Source organism: Perca fluviatilis, chromosome 5 (genome assembly GCF_010015445.1).
Source record: "Perca fluviatilis chromosome 5, GENO_Pfluv_1.0, whole genome shotgun sequence".
Taxonomy (NCBI): Eukaryota; Metazoa; Chordata; class Actinopteri; order Perciformes; family Percidae; genus Perca; species Perca fluviatilis.
The window spans coordinates 10,642,153-10,664,834 of NC_053116.1; the positions used below are offsets into that span (position 1 = coordinate 10,642,153).

General features: G+C 40.5%; 1 protein-coding gene across 1 annotated transcript in view; it reads left to right on the forward strand.

The window, feature by feature from the left end:
* The window catches only part of LOC120558406 (complement receptor type 2-like), a 153,770-nt gene that overhangs the window by 48,369 nt on the left and 82,719 nt on the right, over window positions 1–22,682 (forward strand). Inside the window, exons 10-15 of the mRNA XM_039799394.1 lie at window positions 242–418; window positions 567–746; window positions 3,124–3,223; window positions 3,465–3,541; window positions 3,897–4,076; window positions 17,564–17,663. Coding sequence (XP_039655328.1) covers window positions 242–418; window positions 567–746; window positions 3,124–3,223; window positions 3,465–3,541; window positions 3,897–4,076; window positions 17,564–17,663 — 814 coding nt within the window. The remainder of the gene's footprint in view (window positions 1–241; window positions 419–566; window positions 747–3,123; window positions 3,224–3,464; window positions 3,542–3,896; window positions 4,077–17,563; window positions 17,664–22,682) is intronic.

The window sequence follows — 22,682 nt, forward strand, 5'->3', positions numbered from 1 at the left end:
AAGGGGCTTACACAGATTCTTCTTGACATGTGTTGTCTGAAGTCAAAATTTTTTTTTTATTTATTCCCTAATTAGCTTCCATATGGTCCCCAACAAAGGTCAAATCCTTTGTGGAGCCCAAGGGTGGATGGACAGGTTGCCTGAATGTGAAGGTTGGTCATCTCTGTGTGTTAATACAAGACACATGACTAAATACAAACTGTGTATTTCCATTCTAATAGATGTCACTTTCATTTTGCAGTGGTGACTTGTGATCCGCCACCTGCAGTAGCGAAGGGTGTTTTCAGTCCAGTCAAAGAATCCTATGACTATAGAGAAGTTGTACAGTACAAATGTCAAAGTGATTATACACTTAATGGATCAAGTTCAATATCATGTTCAGAACATGGAACATTTGGTCCTGCTCCAACATGTGTCAGTAAGTGTTTTTTATTTTTATTTTTCCAACCTTCTCTCAACATTTTCCCAGTGTAAACTCAGCTGTGACTGACACTCTCCCATACTTTGGAAAAAGTTATTTAGGACAATTTTATTAATTTCTATTTTAAAATGTTCTCTTCCTGCAGTTGTTCGATGTGAGGATCCTAATATAGCCAATGGTCAACAGGTTGATGGTTCTCGACCCCCTCATGGATACAGGTCTACGGTGACATATGAGTGCAAATCTGGGTATGTTATAGAAGGAGGACGCACCCTGACATGTGGAATAGATAGTCAGTGGTTACCTGGACTTCCAACATGTCAAAGTAAGTCATTAATTGAAATTTCTACTTGGTGTAAGTCTGTAAAGAAAAGTCAACCTGTTAGGTTTGACCATGATGAAAACATGATTAGTATACTAATCCAGATGCCATCACATTGCAAACAACATCGCATATACTTCCGTCAGTAGTTTACCTTTTGGATAACATTTTCAATTTTTGTGTGCTATTGATCTGTGGTTAAATAAAAAAAATAATTACTTGCCATAAATGCCATATTTAAAGTTTCAGGATGAATCTATGAAATTCTTCAACCATGCAGCCTCTGTTTGCCAAATAGATTCCTCAAAGATTATATAAATATAACCTAAGATATGAAGGAGAAGGTTGGAAGTAGTAATTAGAGCCATGGATTTAATCATTTCAACAAGGCTGCAGTGTGTGAAATATTTATTCATAGTTGGATGTGCATTTCAGATAAATATTTTTCTGGTCAAAAAATACATTTAACTTTTCTTAATTGGCCAAGGTTTTAGAGAGTGAGTGGAGGCCTGGTCACTTAACAACACATTTCTATAAGTGTGTATAATCACTTATCTGTTTAAAAGGCTGTGTGTGAAATGCATGTTAGTTTCCACAGCCTCTTAATTATGAATCAATAAAATTATTAAAGTGGTCATTTGTAACTTTCAGTTAGTGTTGATTCTAGCGGCCACTTTGGACAAAAGCAGTAGTGTTTTTATCACATCTGCTGTGGTAAAGGTCTTTTCTTTACTGTGCTGTGTTGCCCGCTGTATTACCGAGTTAGCGTTACTGGGAGGTTATATAGTTTTGATGAATGTTTTGCTCAGCCAGAAAATCATTCATTTACAATAAGAGAATAAGTTAGAGATGCATCGTTGCATTTCAAGCGTTGCAGACAGTAACTTAGCCTACTTTGGATGTATCGTAGCTAAACCAGGTAACGTTATCTCTGTCACTAGCTAAGTTTCCATCCACTTGTCAATCGAATTATCTGAAGTTCGGTAAAAAAACTCATGCGAATAAAGCTGGTGAAAGTGTGTTTCCATCCAACGGCTTTAAAGCGAATAAAAACCTGTGCATAATGACGTCACATGCCGTTTTGCGATTAAATGGGTATATCAAATTGATTTGAGACATTTTAAGGTGTTTCCTTTAATTTTCGCACTGAATCGCACAACATTCAAGCAAACATTTGTGAACAAAGTTTTGCTAGACAAAAGTAGTAGTTGTTGTTGTTAATATTAGAAGCCAAGGAAGCTCCGATGGGCATTTGGCCGAGGATCTGATCCAGCTCATCGAAAAGGTGGAACTTGCCTTTTATTTTCCCTCCGGCACCGCTGCGAGACAACTCTCTTTTTTGAGACATGTATCGCTGTTTGAGCGCCTTCCATTTACTCCTGAGGACGTCCCACGGCTTGTCATAACCTTTTGTTGGTCATTTCCTTCACGGATTCCTGATAAATTATGGCATTTCTTAGATTTTTCCTATCTAAAATAGCCGTTATATTTTGCTCGTAAATTAAATTCAAAAAGTCTCTCGTCTCCTCGTTCGTCCACTTACATCTGTTTTTGTTGACACCTGTCATGTATGCAAACAGAGCGGACATACTGGGCGGAAATGAACTAAAACTTAATCGCAGTTCATTAATTTATTCGGCAAATAACGTTTCCATCAGCGTTTATCACATAAGCCGTATATCGATCAAGAGAAAATCCGATGAGACCGAACGTATTTCCTTTGAGTCGATATTCATGAAATTCAATCGAATTTTACTGTTTCCATAAGGCATTTTTCATTAAATATCAGTTAATTTGGATAAAAACGGGTGGATGGAAACATAGCTACTGTTTCACGAGTCAAAGCACTAAGAGTTTGTTGTAGCAACCAAAAATAAATTAGATTAATATAGCGCATTTCATGAAACCCAAGGACGTTTTACACAACTACAGGGGGACAAGTGAAAAGAAAAATGTAAGCCAACACGGACTAAAATGAATGAAACGTCTGCGCTAAATGGAAGGAGGGGGCGTAATTTCATGTCTGCTACTGACATACAACCACATTGCGCACTGTAAAGTTTGAATCGCGCCTGGACTCCTCTGAAGCTGAAATGTGAGCGTGAATAATGACACTTCATTTTTACATTCAAATGTGTAAAAGCAGCAATAATTTGGCAATATTCTCTGGTCTTTGACCAACCGGGAAATGACGTCTTACCAACATGTACGTAAATGCTGGATGAATAGATGAGTGACTGATAATATCTAGTAACCAGTGACTGATGATATCTAGTAACCATTCTGTTGAATCATATCGATATCCAGTCATTTTAACTCATTTAGACCGGATGCCACATATGCGTGTGATTAAATCCTCATGAGGGTTATCTTTTTTCAGGGAGGGACTGTGGCTCTGCTGGAGAAGTGGAAAACGGAAATGTCGATTACCCTGAAGGGACACGGTTTGGTGATAAACTAGTGGTCACTTGCAACACCGGGTTAGTAATAAACAGATAACTAGGACGGTTCATGTTAAGAGAATTAGTTTTTAAAATGTAATTCTAAGAAATGTATTTACCTCTAAAATGTCAGCAAATCAAAAAATGTATTCTAATCAAAGTGGGTGTTCAGTGGGGCTTACCAGTCAGTGTTATCATGTGAAATAAAGGGGCTTACACAGATTCTTCTTGACATGTGTTGTCTGAATTTAAACATTTTTTTTATTTATTCCTTAATTAGCTTCAAAATGGTCCCCAACAAAGGTCAAATCATTTGTGGAGCCCAAGGGTGGATGGACAGGTTACCTACATGTGAAGGTTGGTCATCTCTGTGTGTTAATACAAGACACATGACTAAATAAAAACTGTGTATTTCCATTCTAATAGATGTCACTTTAATTTTGCAGTGGTGACTTGTGATCCGCCACCTGCGGTAGCAAATGGTGTTTTCAGTCCAGTCAAAGATTCCTATGACTATAGCGAAGTTGTACAGTACAAATGTCAAAATGATTATAGACTTTCTGGATCTATCTGTTTATTTTTTATTTTTTTCAAACCTTTTCCCAACATTTTCCCAGTGTAAACTCAGCTGTGACTGACACTCTCCCGTACTTTGGAAAAAGTTATTTAGGACAGTTGTATTAATGTCTATTTTAAAATTATATTCCTGCAGTGGTTCGATGTGAGGATCCTAATATAGCCAATGGTTACCAGGTTAATGGTTCTCGACCCCCTCATGGATACAATTCTACGGTGACATATGAGTGCATATCTGGGTATGTTATGGAAGGAAGACGCACCCTGACATGTGGAATAGATGGTCAGTGGTTACCTGGACTTCCAACATGTCAAAGTAAGTCATTAATTGAAATTACTACTTGGTATTTCATTTCATTTCATTTTTTATTTATTAAACCGGAAAAGATTAAAGACAATCGGGCCTGACTCAGTGTAAAACTAATTTTCAGCAGGTTCCTGCTCTGCAGAACATAAACACCACATACACAACAAAAACTCCTAGACAGAACAGTAAGAAACACACAGACCAGGAGAATGAGCAACAGGGCAAAGCCATAAAGCTGACTCAAGGGTCACAGGTATACCTCTCCATTAAATAGCGAGCAAAGTATAAGTCTGTAAAGAAAAGTTAACCTTTTAGGTTTGACCATGATGAAAACATGATTAGTATACTGTGATTAATCTCATAACATTGCATATACTTCTGTCAGTAGTTTCCCTTTTTAGATAAAGTTTGCATTTTTTGTGTGCTTTTGCTCTTTAGTTTTTGTTTTTGCTCTCACTCAAATGCCCTTTTTTATTTATGTGAAGAAATGACTTGCCATAAATGCCATATTTAAAGTTTCAGGATGAATCCTTGAAATTCTTCAACCACGTAGCCTCTGTTTGCCAAATAGATTCCTCAAAGATTATATAAATATGACCTAAGATATGAAGGAGAAGGTTGGAAGTAGTAATTAGAGCCATGGATTTAATAATTTCAACAAGGCTGCAGTGTGTGAAATATTTTTCATAGTTGGATGTGCATTTCAAATCATTTTGTTTCTGGTCAAAAAAACCCTTTTAACTTTTCTTAATTGGCCAAGGTTTTAGAGAGTGAGTGGAGGGCTGGTCACGTAACAACACATTTCTAGAAGTGTGTATATAATCACTTATCTGTTTAAAAGGCTGTGGGCCTGATTTACTAACACTAGTGCAGTTTGCGCTGCGTCTGTTTATGCGAGTTCGGTAATAGCGCACGCTATGCTTCCACATTTTGCGTAGTATTTATCAACCCTGACACCCATCAGGCAATCAGCGTCTTTTTCCGCCCACTATACCGTAAATTGCGCTGTAGCAAAGCGGTACTGGTGCTATGATATGGCTGAGTGCAGACTGCGATATTCCCACTGCTGATGCTATGACTGTTTGAAATGATCCTGATGCCAATATTTGTAATGTAGCGAGGAGTTTAACAACTGCTGGAATGGGATGTGAACGCTGAGTGGGAGATTCAATTTCATCTTTGATTTCTTCCAGTAACTCTAATATTGCATGGCTGCTTGATCTGTAACGCTAAATGATGTGTTCACTGACAAAGTGTGATTCTTCTGTTAAAAATATTTTCAGCCTCGCCTATGTCTTCGTCTTGCTCAAATTACTGTTGCCATTTCACCAGCGGCATAAAGGTCTACGAGGAAACTGGATTGCGGCTGGTTTAGACCTGCTTTTAAGAGGCGGAGAATTTCCCACACAGAATAGAGGCGCGCTTTTACTGTCTTCATAAATACCACGGAATATATAATTAAGTGCACTTTGCGCTTATCCTCCCACCTTTTTGGGTGGAACTCCCACTTTCCCCACGACCCTCCCACGAACGCATATTGAAAGCGCAACTTGTCTCTTCTTGCTCATGTGGCAGACAATCTGCGATTCTACCCAAGTGCGCCCTGTTTGTAAATATGCCGCATCGGTAACGTGCGTCTTTGCGACCAATTAGCGCCTGGAAACGGGCGCAAACGGCTTGATAAATCTAGCCCTGTGTGTGAAATGCATGTTAATTAGTTTCCACAACCTCTTAATTATGAATCAATAAAATTATTAAAGTGGTTCTTTGTAACTTAGATTTTTGAAATGCCATATCTGAGATCGATGCAGATCTGATGAGAAAAGGTGTGTGTGTGTGTGTGTGTGTGTGTGTGTGTGTGTGTGTGTGTGTGTGTGTGTGTGTGTGTGTGTGTGTGTGTGTGTGTGTGTGTGTGTGTGTGTGTGTGTGTCCTAATGTTAAAGTTTTTAATCAATGCATCTAATGTTATGTATAAGCGATGCACTATAACCGTGTTCCCGCGGGGTCTTAAAAAAGTCTTAAATTAAATATTCTAAAAAATAAAGCCTTAAAAGTCTTAAATAACGTTCACAAAGTTGTACATTTCGTTTACAAAGGTCTTAAATTATGTCTTGTCCTTTCGTTGGATGAAATAAATACCGTAACGTCCTAAATAAATGCTTTGTGTGTGTGTGTGTGTGTGTGTTAGACTTTACAATTTACTCCGTGTGACTGGGATGTAATACGACTGTACAGGTACTATTTACGTCAGTGTTTTTATTTACGCTCTTGACCGTGGAGTGTGCGTGGACGCGGGGTGCGCGACACATGGATGTAGCTAGGCAATACAACAATAATAACATGGTGTTTTATCTTAAATCCGTGGACATGGTGAGAAAGCTCTGGCCCTAAACATCCAAGCTTGGGCGCAAATCAGTTGTCAGGAAAGAAAACAAAACGTCTTGCACCGTGCTACTAACAAGCTAACGTTAGCTCGTGGGTTAGAATGGGCAAGTGTCTGAAGGTCTGGCCAGAGATGTGGACCAGCTGGCGGACGAGGCTGAGAGCAATGTGGCTGAGGTTAGCACAACAAGCAGATCGGCGTGCGAGTCAGTCTAGCGCTAATGAAACTGGGGAGCCGGTGTTGTGTTCCTTCTGGTTTTTCCACCTACTGATTTCTGAGCCTGTCCAGATGTCTTGTATACCTATCAACGGAGCCCACGTCGACGGATTCGCTACATATTCAGAAACATTTTACTGGCCATTGCATGTCGCACCTCAATATAAACTGTACTGAATATCTGAGCACTACATTACTACAACTTTCTACAGCGGGAAAAATGTGTTTAAAAAGTAATTGGGATGATTCGTGTCGCGCTGGTTTCGAACCTTCCTCAGTCCACTTCGCTCTCCACTACACTATCAATAATCACGTTAATTTCCAGGACATGACTTTGTTTTTTCTCAGTAGGCTGTTTATCGGAGTACTCCGAAACAACAGGTTACCTTGATTTAGGCTTAAAAACGTAACTATATCGTGCACTCTAACCTTCTGCTACACCTCTGCACTATCTGTGTACAAGGACTTACTTAACTTAAACCCTTTTGCTCTTTGGGGAGCATAGGTCATTCATGAACTTCCTCCAGCTGGTTTGGTGTTGGGCAATCTTCTCTTCTTCCTTCCACGATGTTGCTGCTTTCTTGAGTTCTGCCTCGACAGACCTTTTCCAGCTGTTTCTTGGTCTTCCTGGCTTTCTTTTTCCTTGTGGGTTCCAGGTTAAGGTCTGTCTGATCGTGTTGGAGGATGGTTTTCTTAAGGTGTGCCCGTTCCAGCCCCATTTCCTGCGTTTGATTTGGGTTTCAATTTGTTCTTGTGTGGTTTGCCAGAGCTCTTCATTTGTAATTGTGTCAGGGCAGTAAATTTCCAGGATGTGTTGTAAGCATCTATTAATTAATGTTTGGAGTTCTCCAAGTTTCTGCCCCATATATTAAAACTGATTTAACATTGGAGTTGAAGATGCAGAGTTTCGTATTTGTGGAGATGTATTTTGCATTCCATATTGGCCTCAGTATTTCAATCAGGAGAGACTCCGTTGCAGATATGCAACATTTAATAATAAGATATAACCAAGTAAGTACACATAATTATTTGGAGATTAGTCTCCATTGTAAAGGGGTATCTATACAAATCTAATGGTTAGGAAAACCAAACACATCCCCCAAAACGGAAAAGATTTTAAGTGATTAAATGACATGAATAAACATACCTTAAAGCCGCAACAAATCTGTATGGTGATACGGAACATGAATGTGTTAAATAATCGGTGAATAATTAGAGTAATAAACACTGAACCACACTATGTAATAAGTCACACCCCAAGGCCTATGTAGTTGCAAAACAAAACCTCGGCAATTCAGGCCGGACAAACAAAATTATTATCAGCAAGTCAGCTGAACACGAAAACTCGGAAATCCAGGCAGAAAACCACAGACCTCTGCAGTTACAGCGGCACCTGTAATTATAAGGCAAAACGCATATCAGCAATACCGACTGAACATTCACAAAACATAGGGAATTCAGGCAGGAACCAACTAGAAGCAACATAACAGCTAACATTTATCAAACGGTAAAACAATACATCAGTACCAATTGAGAACACACCCAGCCATATACCACCACCAGTTATATGCAATTTTACCACAATCAAGGTTTACGAGATCTCTGGTTATTGATGACGTCTTCTACATCAGGGCGAATATATGAAGAGTACGCAGAGGAAGCCCATCGTCCAAGTTGTTGTAGAGAAGTACTGGAGACCCCTTGACTAGCAGCAGTAGTAGCAGCCCCTATTCTAAATGAATGACTAGTATAACACTTTGGTGAAATGTTAGCGTTGATAAAGACTAGTTTAAAATGCTGGTTAACCAACATCTATGCCTAGGGAAAAGCCAGGAATAGAAATAGAGGTGAGAGTGAGTTAGTGAGCGGCCTTAATGACAAATATCCACTTATAGATTAAATTGTTAGTACTATGAGTCTGTCTGACCATGACACTATAACAGGCTAGTCATACTCTTAGAATGCTGAAGTAGTAAGCAATAATTATGAGACAGGTTTTAAGGGGGACACAAATAGACACAGAATAAGGTGAAAGCACGCCAAGCAAAATCATACTATTCAGAGTGGACATACTTACATACTATACTTAAACACTTAATACTTAGATAGAATGAAAGGGATTTTTGAGTACTCCAAACGCCAGCTCTGTGAGAGAGAGAAGCACTACTGGTACCGGCTGCTGCCGCCAGAGGCTCCGAAAGTCAGAATTTGAAACGAGACAAAGCATCAACCACAGAGATATATCATAGCCAGGGCCGTAGCGAGAAGTATTAAACTTGTGTGTGACTGCTGGTCAGGTGATGCTACTCATCAAAATCATTATATTGTTACATGAAGAGCACCCTCCATATTTTGTCGCCTATACTCTGATTAGCACACAAGACAGAAATCTGCTTCCGGTCCCCAGACAGCCCCAGACGCGGCAAGCCATAGCAATGGGGCAAATACCATAAAGTACAATGGAATGAGCATGTGAGAAAGTGGGAGGCCAGTGGCCACGACCACCACCCTAGATAACAACCCCCAAACCCCGCGGAAGGGGCAAGCACTGAAAACAAAGAGAACCGCGCAGATACAAGGTAATAAGAAATAGAATAGCAGACACAGGTTACCGTAACCAGCTCCAAAGCGATGGAAAAGAGATTGCTACAAACACAATACCGTAAGAGGTCACGCAACCATGATGTATATAACAGCAGAGTTAGATAGGCTAAGTCATGAGTGAGTCCGCACACAGGATATGTCTTCGGCACTGCCGAAGACAGCCAAGACTGAAAAGATGAGAAAACACTGTAGCGACCAAGAACCAGACCTACCACCGGATCCCCCCAGCACTTACTGGGATAGCCAGACACCAGAGAATTATAGACGCAGCACAGGCACAGTAGGCTACTACATAGAAGGGTAAGAGTTCTGTGCAACTGATCAAATCACAGGCCGTCACAACAGTAGGATCCCCACTTAAGAGATATGTAAGTCAGTTCAGGTCAACCATTAATATATTACGGTGGAAACACCCAAATTGACCAAAGGCCCACAAGCTCCAAAAATCAAAAGAGATAATACACAAACCATACACCAAATACAATACAAACACGACAAACAGTAGAAAACAAATAAAGATATCAAAAAGGTCCCTGGAAACAATGAATACAATATCCTATACAATCCCAACCAGACAGGAAGCCAGTGGTGCGTGGCCAAACGTGATCGAGCCTGTTTGAGAAGCCAATTACTACAATAAATTGTGAATATCCAGCAATGATGATCAGTAGTTGTGGAAGCCTACACAAACACAACACTGCTAAGAAGATACATATAGTAGCCAATGAGGGGCTGCAATATGAAGTTAAATAGGCTAAGGTCAACGACTTGACACCCTCACACCTATATTTCACCATCTGTAGTCCACTGTGGAATACACAGATTAAACAGTCGTCGTAGAGTTGATTACGTCATTAACATGACTACTGAAAAAGTTAGATGTGCCCTCTGAATGAGCACACTTACCCGTATAACTTAGTAGAGGAAAACAATGCCCGCCGACTGACTCTAACACAGCAAATGCCGCAATTAAACCCCCCGAACAAAACTGAACCAGAAGTTAGACAGCGCCTTGGAACACAGTACCCGCAGCCCGACCCATGTTTACCCTGGGTGGCAATATGAAAGAACCACTTAACTTAGCATGAGATGGTCCAGCTGAGTCAAAACGACCCGGTCCTCTGCCGAGGAAATCACCTTCCGCCGACGGCCTCGTGACGGCTGGCAAAAACCCAGGCGTTGTGCAGGTCGGAGCCAGATAGCACGGCGAGTAGACGCCGATGACCGAGAACCACCCCCAAAACAGCAGGCGCGTGGAAGAACGAGCCAGGACACACAAAGTTCAGGCAAGTCGCTACCGCAGTAGCCCGGGCGAACATCCAGAGCAGCAGAACAGCAGATTGACGGGAACAAGCGCTAGAAAGAGTTCCACCACAAAGAGAGACATCAGTTGCTAGCACCACGAGACAAAGACGTGAACACAAGGAAGTGAACTGTCCAGTCGCACTCTTGTCTGAAAATATAACTGACAGAAGCAGGAGAGAGAACAGATTTAAAACCAGGTAGTATTCTGTGATTGGTTAGAACATAAGTGCCAAATTCTAATTGGTATACAGAACCGTAACACCCACTGCCCAGCTGATCAGGTAAAGAGAAGAGAGACAACGTAAGAGGAGTCTCCCTGACAGAATTTACGCTGAGCTACATTAGAAAGGCTGTCATTGCCTTCCCTACTCTTGCTTGTATGTCTTTGTCACTACCTCCATCTTTCCCGACAACGCTTCCCAGGTATGTATATGTGTCCACCTCTTCTAGTGCCTCTCTTTATGGTTTATGGTCATCACCTTGGTTTTTGTTTTATTGATGTGAAGTCCTGTGGTAGCTGCAATTCTGGAAAGTTTTGTCAGTTTGGTCTGCATTTGTGTTTTGTGTGTGACAGGAGGACTATATCTATTTTGCCGATGGCAAAGTCTAGATCTTCTAGGTGGGACCACATCGTCCATTGAATGCCCAGGTTTTGTTCAGATGTGGTTGCCTTCATAATCCAGTCAACTGCCAAAAGGAAAAGGGGACAGTAAGCAGCCCTGTCGGACTCCTGTCCTTGTCCTTAACAAGTTTGTCTGCTATTATGTAATCTTGCTGTGCTTTTGCAGTTCTTGTGCGGCTATTGTTAAGAGTGTCTTTTGCCTGTTTGCGCATTTGTATTTTCTGTAAAGATTCTCCTGTGATCCACTCCTTGTGTTGCCTTGTCCTCCTCCCGCATGTGTCCTCGCATGCCTCTATCCATGCCCTCTTCATGTTCTGCCATTGTTAGTTGCACGGTTTGGTGTTCTTCCAGTCTGCTCAGGGGGTGGAACCGGTTTGACAGGGTGATTTGGAATTTCTCTCTGATGTTCCGATGTTGGAGAAGGCTAAAATTATATCTGGTGCTGACTTTTTTTGCTGAATTTGTGAATTTCTTGAGTTTTAACTGGCGTGTCCCTATTAGAAGGTGGTGGTCTGTGGAAACTTCAGCTCCTCTTTTCACCCTGACATCTAGGAGGGACCTCCTGAACTTCTTACTGATACATACCGTATATGATCAATCTGGTTTTCAGTTTTGTGGTCTGGGGAGACCCACGTGGCTTTGTGCACACTTTCATGTGGAAATACGCTACCTCCTATAACTAGATTATGGAATTTGCAGAAATCTGAGAATTGTTCTCCGTTATTGTTCATTTCCCCTAAACCGTGTTTGTTTACCCATTATTTGTTCTTTGCCCGTGTTGACTTGGCCTATCTTGGCATTAAAGTCTCCTGTCAGAATGATTGTCTTTCTTGCTTTGTTTGTTGATGAAGAAGTTGTCTTTTGATTGCTGATCTGCTTTGTTTGTAGGTGCATAGCACTGGATGATGGTGAGTTTCTTTATCTTGGTATAGAACCTTGCTGTGATGATACATGCATTTACTGCTTCCCACTCCATCAGTGATCTGGCTGCTTCTCTTGAGAGCATAATTCCCACTCCCTCTGTGTGTGGGGCATTATCCTGGTTGTGTCCTGCGTATATTATTGTTTCTCCACTAGAAAGTTGAGTTTTTCCTGATTGAGTCCACCTAGTTTCACTGAGTCCTATTAGGGAGAGGTTGTACAGATTAATTTCCGCTGCTATTTGAGATGCTTTACCGGCTTGGTACATTGTTCTTACGTTCCATGAGCCTATCTTTGTACTGTTTTTGGTTGTAAGAAGGCGGGTCAGCTGAGCAACGTCCTTCCGGATTGAGTGGTCCAGCGTCATATTTTTCTGGGGGGAGACACCTTCTACTTCCAAACCTTGCTGAATGCTATCCATGAATGTTTCTGTAATCATATTTATCCACTAGACGAGTGATTGGCCCATCTAGCTTCACCGGAGCCCCGTTTGCCAGTGTGTTTCTGGGTGGGTCCAAGGATATGTCATAAATTCTACCAGGCAGCTCACAGATTCTGAAACAATGGGTCTAAAACAACTGGTTACCCTGGCCTGGAAACGCGTGATCTCGAGACTCTCAAATAGCTACTATAACAAGTTCCTTGATTTAACCCTTGTGTTGTCCTTCGGGTCCCAGTGACCCGAAGGACAACACAAGGATTATGTACTTCCATTTACTTTGTTGAGAATTGCTCTCTAAACAAGGGTTAATACAGCACCTTAGTTCTTGTTTGTACAGCATTTTGGTCAGCTTAAACTGTGTTTAAATGTGTTCTAGAAATAAACTTTACTTACTTACTTTAAAAGAAACCGGTTTTAGAGAGCAATTCTCGACAAAGTAAACGGAAGTACATAATCCTTGTGTTGTCCTTCGGGTCAATGGGACCCGAAGGACCACACAAGGGTTAAGAAAAGAAGCAATATTTCTATTGACATGGCTCAAATGCCTACATCTACATTTCCAAAGTTATGCAACACCATGTTTACGACAGAAGATTAGTGGAGAAAAATATTTGACCAATAAAGGATTTGAAACCCCTGCTTTTCATTTTATGACATTAAGCCTTAAGATGTTCACCAATATTCCCACACACTGTCTTCCAACCTCATTTATTTAGCAGTCACGTAAGCACACAAGCTTGTTCTGAATTGGTCTGAAACAACTTGCAACGGTGCATTCTTAAGACGAGTGTTGAAAACGGCGTTCACCTTTCACCTTACACCAATTTCAAAACTGATTTTCGGGTGCATATATAGGTGACATAATATAGTCTATAGGCTACAACGAAAACAATTCAAAGGTTTGGCGTAAACTATTTTCAAATTTCTTAAACAGAACTTTGTATTGTAGCGGTTTCAAATACTTATCTTCTGTCATAAACCTGGCATTGTATAACTTTGGAAACATAGATGTAGGCATTTGAGCCATGTCAATAGAAATATTGCTTCTTTTCATAAATCCAAGGAGCTTTTTATTGTAGATGTTTGAGAGCCTTCGAGATCACGCGTTTCCAAGCCAGGGTAACCAGTTGTTTTAGACCCATTGTTTCAGAATCCGTGTTCTGCGTGGTAGAATTTATGACAAATCCTTGTACACAGATAGCGCAGAGGTGTAGCAGAAGGTTAGAGTGCACAATATAGTTACGTTTTTAAGCCTAAGGCTGAATCTCATTCTCATCTTACCCTTTCCCCTTACCCCTACCCCTTTGTCTTATCCCTAACCCTTGTCCCTCAAAACAAGGGGTAAGGGGTAGGGGTGAAAACATACCCCTATGAAATGAGACGCCACTTGGTTACATCATCATACATACTTAGGTCTGTTTGCAATAAATATTTCTATACGCACTGCATGGTGTGTTGTACATCTCTTTCAGTTACCACTGTTTTGAATGTTATTGATGTTCAGAAACACTTTCTTTGTTAACAAAAAGCTGTCTTTATTTCCCAAAAAAGAAAAATAACACATAACACGTAAAAACATATACAAATATATTATATTACAGAACCATTATCAACTATTAGAACCATAACTTACATGTTACACACATAAAAAGACACTCAAATGTAGAAAACTAAAAAAGACACACAAGACCAAAAACAAACAAAAAACTACAGCTATTCTGAAATTCCAGACCACAGTCTGATGCCTGTTGGCCAGTAACCCTTCCCTCCAACCCCATTTCTTTCATTAGTGTCCTGTATCATAACCAACAACAATGTACAGGTACATGAACAGGAATGAATTACACATGATTACTGCTCGTTTTCAGCCCGAAAGTGGATCAGCTGCTGGGTTTCCTCTGGCGTCCCTGTGTGATACACGACGGTGTAAAGCACGTATCGATGTCTCCAAAGCAAGTAGTGTTATGCACTGACATCAAACGAAATTTGCTGCTAATGGAGTTTAGTTAACACTCTAGACATGCATGGAGTCCATTCAAGGGAGAGAAATGTAGGACTGTTGTGCAAATAAGCAATGTAGCTAACGTTAGCATAGCAAGCTAGCAATTTTTAAAAACGTTTCAATTAATAACATGGTTGCAAATATATATGTAGAGGACTGTGTAGAGCACAAAACAAGACTTTCGTAATTTTTAAATCAATTCTTTAAGCCGAAAATACTTTGTCGACCTGGCAGCCATTGTTCCTTGTTGCGCATCGTATCTGGATCCCCCTTGCTGGCCAAGTAAGCTTGCGTCCTTGCTTGGCTCTGAGGGGTATCTAGCCCTACCCCTTGATCAAAATGAGTATTGGGACAGCCCTTACTCTCACGTGAACGCGCAAAACTAAGCGGTAGGGGTAAGGGGAAGGGGTAAGACAGAGAAATGAGATGCAGCCTAAATCAAGGTAACCTGTTGTTTCGGAGTTCTCAGATAAACAGTGATTCATGGCCTATTGAGAAAAAACAAAGTCATGTCCTGGAAATGTATGTGATTATTGATAGTGTAGTGGAGAGCGAAGTGGACTCGTATGTTATTTTTGCTGAGGAAGGTTCTAATCCAGCGCGACACGGATCATCCTAATTACTTTTTAAAACTAATTTTTCCCGCTGTAGAATGTTGTAGTAATGTAGTGCTCAGATATTCAGTACAGTTTATATTGAGGTGTGACATGCAAAGGCCAGTAAAATGTTTCTGAATATGTAGCGAATCTGTCGACGTGGGCTCCGTTGATAGGTATACAAGATATCTGGACAGGCTCAGAAACCAGCAGGTGGAAAAACCAGAAGGAACACAACGGTGTCGGCGGTGCTCCACCTTTGGTAGGGTATGTTTGAAACACAGCCAACATGCTAACGCACATTTCACGGTATCACCCAGACGTGCAGATCACCGGGTTGAGAAAAAACTCTTTATTCCCACTGCTATTAAGCAGCCTTTAGATACATAGCAGGACGGGATGAAACAAACACTGAAGCAATTGGCATTTACATTGGCATATTATATTGCATTATATATGATCTTATCTAGACAAAGTGGAACTAATTTTGACACCTCCATAATGCACTTTTTATTTTTTATCATCCTATTATTTCGTTTTTTTAAGTTTCATAGCATAAGAGCGATTCATGCAACAAATACTTTAAAATATTTGATGTTATTAGAGTACAAACACGCCTTAGAAAGCTATTGTGAACTAAATATGATTGTTGAGTATTATAATAAAATGTTTTATTAAATTCAGGTAACATTAACTGGTAAATCATTTCATCGTAGGTGGTATTAAAAAGGTCTTAAAAAGTCTTTAATTTAACTTGAAGAATCCTGGGGGTACCCTGTATAAACCTTACCGAATGCAATTTATTATCCCGTCTGTTAAGACATGTCCACAATCTTTCACAATTTGCCACGGAAGGTTTTGACTGAGCGTGTTAATATAAAATAACTTATAGCACAAAACCCGGAACCAGTTTCCTTGCACATTAGTGCCAGGATTTGTGTGCGTCTAATGGTAACCACTATTTGGCAAGGCCACTATCCGTCATGTATGGGTTGTTGCTAACGGAAGGCCCAGACGTGTCTGAGATAGATAAAACAGTGTTTATTTATTGGTATTTAAAAAAATATTTTTTAGTTTGAATTTAAATAATAAAAAAAAACTTTCACTGAAAAGTTATGTTTCATTATTAGTAGCCCTTGAATAAAAACAGTGAACTCTTGCAAACTTGATTTTATAGATTTGACTTGGTGTTGAATTGCATATTAACAATAAAAAAAAATCTCCCTTTAAACACTTTTGGCCTGAAGTAATTGAAGTAATGAAGCCTTTCTACAATATGATTGCTGCAGTAGAAAAGAACAGCAATGGTTAGTCGTGGGATGGTACTGAAATATTGTTTTGTTCATCAGGAACAGAGAACACTCGCTATACTCCCTTTACTTCGCTGTTTGCATCTTGTTGTACATTAAAAACTAATAGGGCGCGAACGGAAAAGGGGTGCTATCTGTATAGGTAGATGTGAACAGCTTATGACTTGGGCTGAAATAAGTTCAGTCAAAAGATTTTTTTTTCACTTTAATCCCTGCTTTCAGTTTGTGTTGATTCTAGCGGCCGCTTTGGACCTAAGCAGTAGTGTTTTTATCACACCTGCTGTCGTAAAGGTCTTTTCTTTACGGTGCTGTGTTGCCCGCTGTATTACAGAGTTAGCGTTACTGGGAGGTTATATAGTTGTGATGAATGTTTTGCTCAGCCAGAAAATCATTCATTTACAATAAGAGAATAAGTTAGAGATGCATCGTTGCATTTCAAGTGTTGCAGACAGTAACTTAGCCTACTTTAGATGTATTGTGAGCTAAACCGGGTAACGTTATCCCTGTCACTGTGTCACGAGCCAAAGCATTAAGAGTTTGTTGTAGCAACCAACAATAACTTCGATTAATATAGCGCATTTCATGAAACCCAAGGAGGTTTTACACAACTACAGCGGGACAAGTAAAAAGAAAAATGTAATCCAACACTGACTAAAATGAAAAAAACATCTGCGCTAAATGGAAGAGGGGGGGCTTAATTTCATGTTTGCTACTGACGTACAACCACATTGCGCACTGTAAAGTTATTTTATGAAGGAAATAGACCTATTACATATTACATGAAGGCCAACGCCGGGACGTTTTTGAATCACGCCTGGACTACTGTGATGCTGAAATGCGAGAGTGAATAATGACACTTCATTTTTACATTCAAATTTGTTAAAGCAGCAATAATGTGGCAATATTCTCTGGTCTTTGACCAACTGGGAAATTACATCTTACCAACATATAAATGCTGGATGAATAGATGAGTGACTGATAATATCTAGTAACCATTCTGTTGAATCCTATCGATATCCAGTCATTTTAACTCATTTAGACCGGATGCCACATATGCGTGTGATTAAATCCTTATGAGGGTTATGTTTTTTTCAGGGAAGAACTGTGGCTCTGCTGGAGATGTGGACAACGGAAATGTCGATTACCCTGAAGGGACACGGTTTGGTGATAAACTAGTGGTCACTTGCAACACCGGGTTAGTAATAATAGGACGGTTCATGTTAAGAGAATTAGTTTTTAAAATGTAATTGTAAGAAATGTAATTACCTCTAAAATGTCAGCAACCATTGTGTTTCCAAATCAAAAAATGTATTCTAATCAAAGTGGGTGTTCAGTGGGGCTTACCAGTCAGTGTTATCATGTGAAATAAAGGGGCTAACACAGATTCTTCTTGACATGTGTCGTCTGAAGTCAAAACATTTTTTTTATTCCCTAATTAGGTTCAATATGGTCCCCAACAAAGGTCAAATCCTTTGTGGAGCCCAAGGGTGGATGGACAGGTTGCCTGTATGTGAAGGTTGGTCACCTCTGTGTGTTAATACAAGACACATGACTAAATAAAAACTGTGTATTTCCATTCTAATAGATGTCACTTTCATTTTGCAGTGGTGACTTGTTATCCGCCACCTGAGGTAGTGAATGGTGTTTTCACTCCAGTCAAAGAATCCTATGACTATAGAGAAGTTGTACAGTACAAATGTCAAAATGATTATACACTTAATGGATCAAGTTCAATATCATGTTCAGAAAATGGAACATTTGGTCCTGCTCCAACATGTGTCAGTAAGTGTTTTTTAATTTTTTCCAATCTTTTCTTAACATTTTCCCAGTGTAAACTCAGCTGTGACTGACACTCTCCCGTACTTTGGAAAAAGTTATTTTGGACAATTGTATTAATTTCTATTTTAAAATGTTCTTGTCCTGCAGTGGTTCGATGTGAGGATCCTAATATAGCCAATGGTGACCAGGTTGAGGGTTCTCGACCCCCTCATGGATACATGTCTACGGTGACATACGAGTGCAAATCTGGGTATGTTTTGGAAGGAGGACGCACCCTGACATGTGGAATAGATAGTCAGTGGTCACCTGGACTTCCAACATGTCAAAGTAAGTCTTTAATTGAAATTACTACTTGGTGTAAGTCTGTAAAGAAAAGTCAGCCTGTTACGTTTGACCATGATGAAAACATGATTAGTATACTAATCCAGATGCCATCACATTTTTACATGTGATTAAGCTCCTACCATTGCATATACTTCCGTCAGTAGTTTCCCTTTTAGATAACATTTTAATTTTTTGTGTGCTTTTGCTCTGTGGTTAAGTTAAAAAAAAAAGAAGAAAAAAGAAAGAAAAGCATAAAAAGTCTGGTTGCCCTTTTTTATTTATGTGAAGAAATTACTTGCCATGAATGCTATTTTGAAAGTTTCAGGATGAATCTGTGAAATTCTTCAATCACACAGCCTCTGTTTGCCAAATAGATTCCTCAAAGATTATATAAATATAACCTAAGATATGAAGGAAGATAAGATAATCCCGTAATTGTCTCCATCTGTTGAAAGCCAACTGAGCTGTGACTCAAGTTTTCACGTCGTCTGTCGATTCCCTTTTAGCTTTTTAGTTCTTCTTTGTTTAATTTCCTTTTTTTCTGTGATGGTCCTGCCCCAGTATCAGCCATAACTACAACAGATAACTTCTAAAATAAAATTAAAATACAATTAGGCCTATATAAAGAAATCTTCTGCTACCCTTTACATTGCTGGATACAATAACACAGACTTTTCCGATGTTACAAAGAAATCTGTGACCCGTCAGAATGTGTGCTCTGTAGCGCCGTCTACCTGCCGTAAATCATTTTGTTACTTTACGGGGAAAATCGTGCCCGATTAAGTACAATATTAAAAATTAAAGCTGCAAGCAGCGATGGACGGGCCCTCGCGCCTCTGTGCGCGTCGGGGTTACCGGCGGATGCCGCTCCTTGCGACCGTGCATTTGCGCGGCACTCAGACACCGCAAATCTTCACCAACGAAAAGGGAACACCCCGCCGACTAAGATACCTAACACTAGATTCTACGTCATGAGGTTCATTAGCTGTGAAAGGGGGCGTGGCCAAAGCATAGGGGGCGGGCCAAACCATCACCAATGAAGAAGGAAGTTTCTGCTGAGTTCATTGATACCTGTAAATATCGGCCTTTATTTGTCCTCAGGGTTGGACTCTTATGAATCCTGAAAAGTTTCGAGCCAGTTGGACAACGTACACTCGAGTTACACCCACTTCCTGTTTCGGTGGCGAAACCCACAAAATGGCCGCCCTGCCACGGCCACGCCCTATGACGAAAAGTTTTTCTTTTAACAACTTTTCATCTTTAACGTCTTAAGATGGCACAGACCAAGTTTGAATTTGATCGGATGAAATCTCTAGGAGGAGTTCGTTAAAGTACGACACGTGGAAATGACCAAAATCGCACTAATTTCGAACTTTGAAATCAAAATGGCGGACTTCCTGTTGGGTTTAGGGTATGGCTCTAATGACGTTTTTTGTACATCTTCACATGATACATATGTGTACCAAGTTTCGTGAGTCTACGTTAAACGCACTGCAGGGGCTCAATTTTCTTAATTTTCTAGGGGGCGCTAGCGAGCCATTTTTGTGAGCCTATTCCCGAAACCCTTAAAATACGTAAATTTTCACCAGTATTGATGCGACCGCCAAATTTGGTGAGTTTTTGAATATGTTAAGCCCCTCAAAAAGCCAATTAATTTGACGGGAAAATAATAGAAAGAAAGAAACAATAATTTCTTCAGTTTCAATAGGGCCTTCCCCGCTGTCGGCGCTCGGGCCCTAACTAGGCCTATATAAAATTAGCGTTATTTTTCACTGTTAGTCTCGTTTGCTGTTACAGGTCATTTATGATCATCAAATGAAAAATTACAGTTTTAGAAACATTTAAAAGTTATTTATTGTCACTTTGAAGTGAATAAGTGTATCTTTGTGGTATTAGTATATCTCTAATGTCGGTAACATTGTCCTGATTTATGTTTTTGCAGGAATAACACCCCCACCTAAACCCACCACCACCAGCACCACCACCACAACAGATTCTCGCCCAACCACACCAGGTAAAATCCATGTTAATGCTTAAGAAGCCATTAGCAGCCCTACAGGGTTGTCACCTGACAAAATGGTGCAATTAGTTTGGGCCTTCTTGGGCTGATGGACACTAAAGGGCTAAACTGTTTTACAGTATCAAAGCTAAATTAAAGCAGCGAGCAGCGATGGACGGGCCCTCGCGCCTCTGCGTGCGTTGGGGTTACCGGAGGACGCCGCTCCTTGCGACCGTGCATTTGCGCGGCACTCAGACGCCGCAAATCGTCAACAATGAAAAGGGAACTCCCCGCCGAGTTCAACGATACCTCACACAAGACTCTACGTTATACGGTTCATTAGCTGTGAAAAGGGGCGTGGCTAAAGCATAGGGGGCGGGCCAAACATCACCAATGAAGAAGGAAGTCTAAACTGAGTTCAGTGATACCTCACACAAGGGTATACCTTAAACGGTTCAAATGTTATGAAAGGGGGCGTGGCTTAAGCATAGGGGGCGGGCCAAACCATCACCAATGAAGAAGGAACTCTCTGCTGAGTTCAATGACACCTCACACAAGACTCTACCTTAAACGGTTCAAATGTTATGAAAGGGGGCGTGGCCTGAGTAAGTGGGCGTGGTCATATTATAGGGGGCAGTTCAGTATCACATGTAGACCACACATTCTGAGTTTCATGCAAATCGGATGATGTTTGTCGTATAAGGCGCATTTTATGTTGCCAGCGGGGGGCGCTATGACCAAAAGTGAATTTTGGTCTGAAGGCGTCCTCAGCCCTGGACCCTTGTCGATCGTGAGAAATTTCGGGCAGATACAACAGAAAGTACACTCAAGTTACAACAACTTCTTTGTTCATCGCTAAACACTCAAAATGGCCGCCACGCCATGCCCACACCGTCTGACAAAAAGTTTTTATTTTAATAACTTCATCGTTAAGGTGTTGGGATGGTACAGACCAAGTTTGAAGTCCATCGGATGAAATCTCTAGGAGGAGTTCGTTAAAGTATAGCACCTTGACTTTTAGGCCTACTTCCTGTTGCCACTAGGGGGCGCTATGACTTTAAGTAAATATCGGCCTTTATTTGTCCTCAGGGTTGGACTCTTATGAATCCTGAAAAGTTTCGAGCCAGTTGGACAACGTACACTCGAGTTACACCCACTTCCTGTTTGGTCGCGCGCAAAATGGCCACCACCCGCCACGGCCCGCGCCCTATCACGAAAAGTTTTCCTTTTAACAACTTTTCATCTTTAACATCTTAAGATGGCACAGACCCGAGTTTGAAGTTGATCGGATGAAATCTCTAGGAGGATGTTCAAAGTACGACATGTGGAAATGGCCAAAATCGCACTAATTTCGAACTTTGAAATCAAAATGGCAGACTTCCTGTTGGGTTTAGGGTATGGCTCTAATGAAGTTTTTTGTACATCTTGACATGTTACATATGTGTACGAAGTTTTCGTGAGTCTACGTTAAACGCGCGCATGGGCTAAATCTTTTTAACTTTCTAGGGCGCTAGCGAAGCCATTTTTGTGCGCCTATTCCCGAAACCCTTAAAAATACGTAAATTTTCACCAGACTTGATGCGACCGCCAAATTTGGTGAGTTTTTGAATATGTTAAGCCCCTCAAAAGGCGATTCATTTGATGGGAAAATAATTCCTTCAGTTTCAGATAGGGCCTTCGCTGTCGGCGCTCGGGCCCTAATTATATATATTGCATATCAATATTTAACTTGTTGGTACTAGAGCAGAGGTAGGCTCTTTAGCCCCTCTCCAGTGGCTCCTTTTGACAATGAGTTATATGGAAATGAATGATGGTTATTAGGGCCCGAGCGCCGACAGCGGCGAAGGCCCTATTGAAACTGAAGGAATTATTATTATTCTTTCTTTCTTTCTTTCTTTCTTTCTTTCTTTCTTTCTTTCTTTCTTTCTTCTATTATTTTCCCGTCAAATGAATTGGCTTTTTGAGGGGCTTAACATATTCAAAAACTCACCAAATTTGGCGGTCGCATCAAGTCTGGTGAAAATTTACGTATTTTAAGGGTTTCGGGAATAGGCGCACAAAAATGGCTCGCTAGCGCCCCCTAGAAAGTTAAGAAAATTGAGCCCCTGCAGT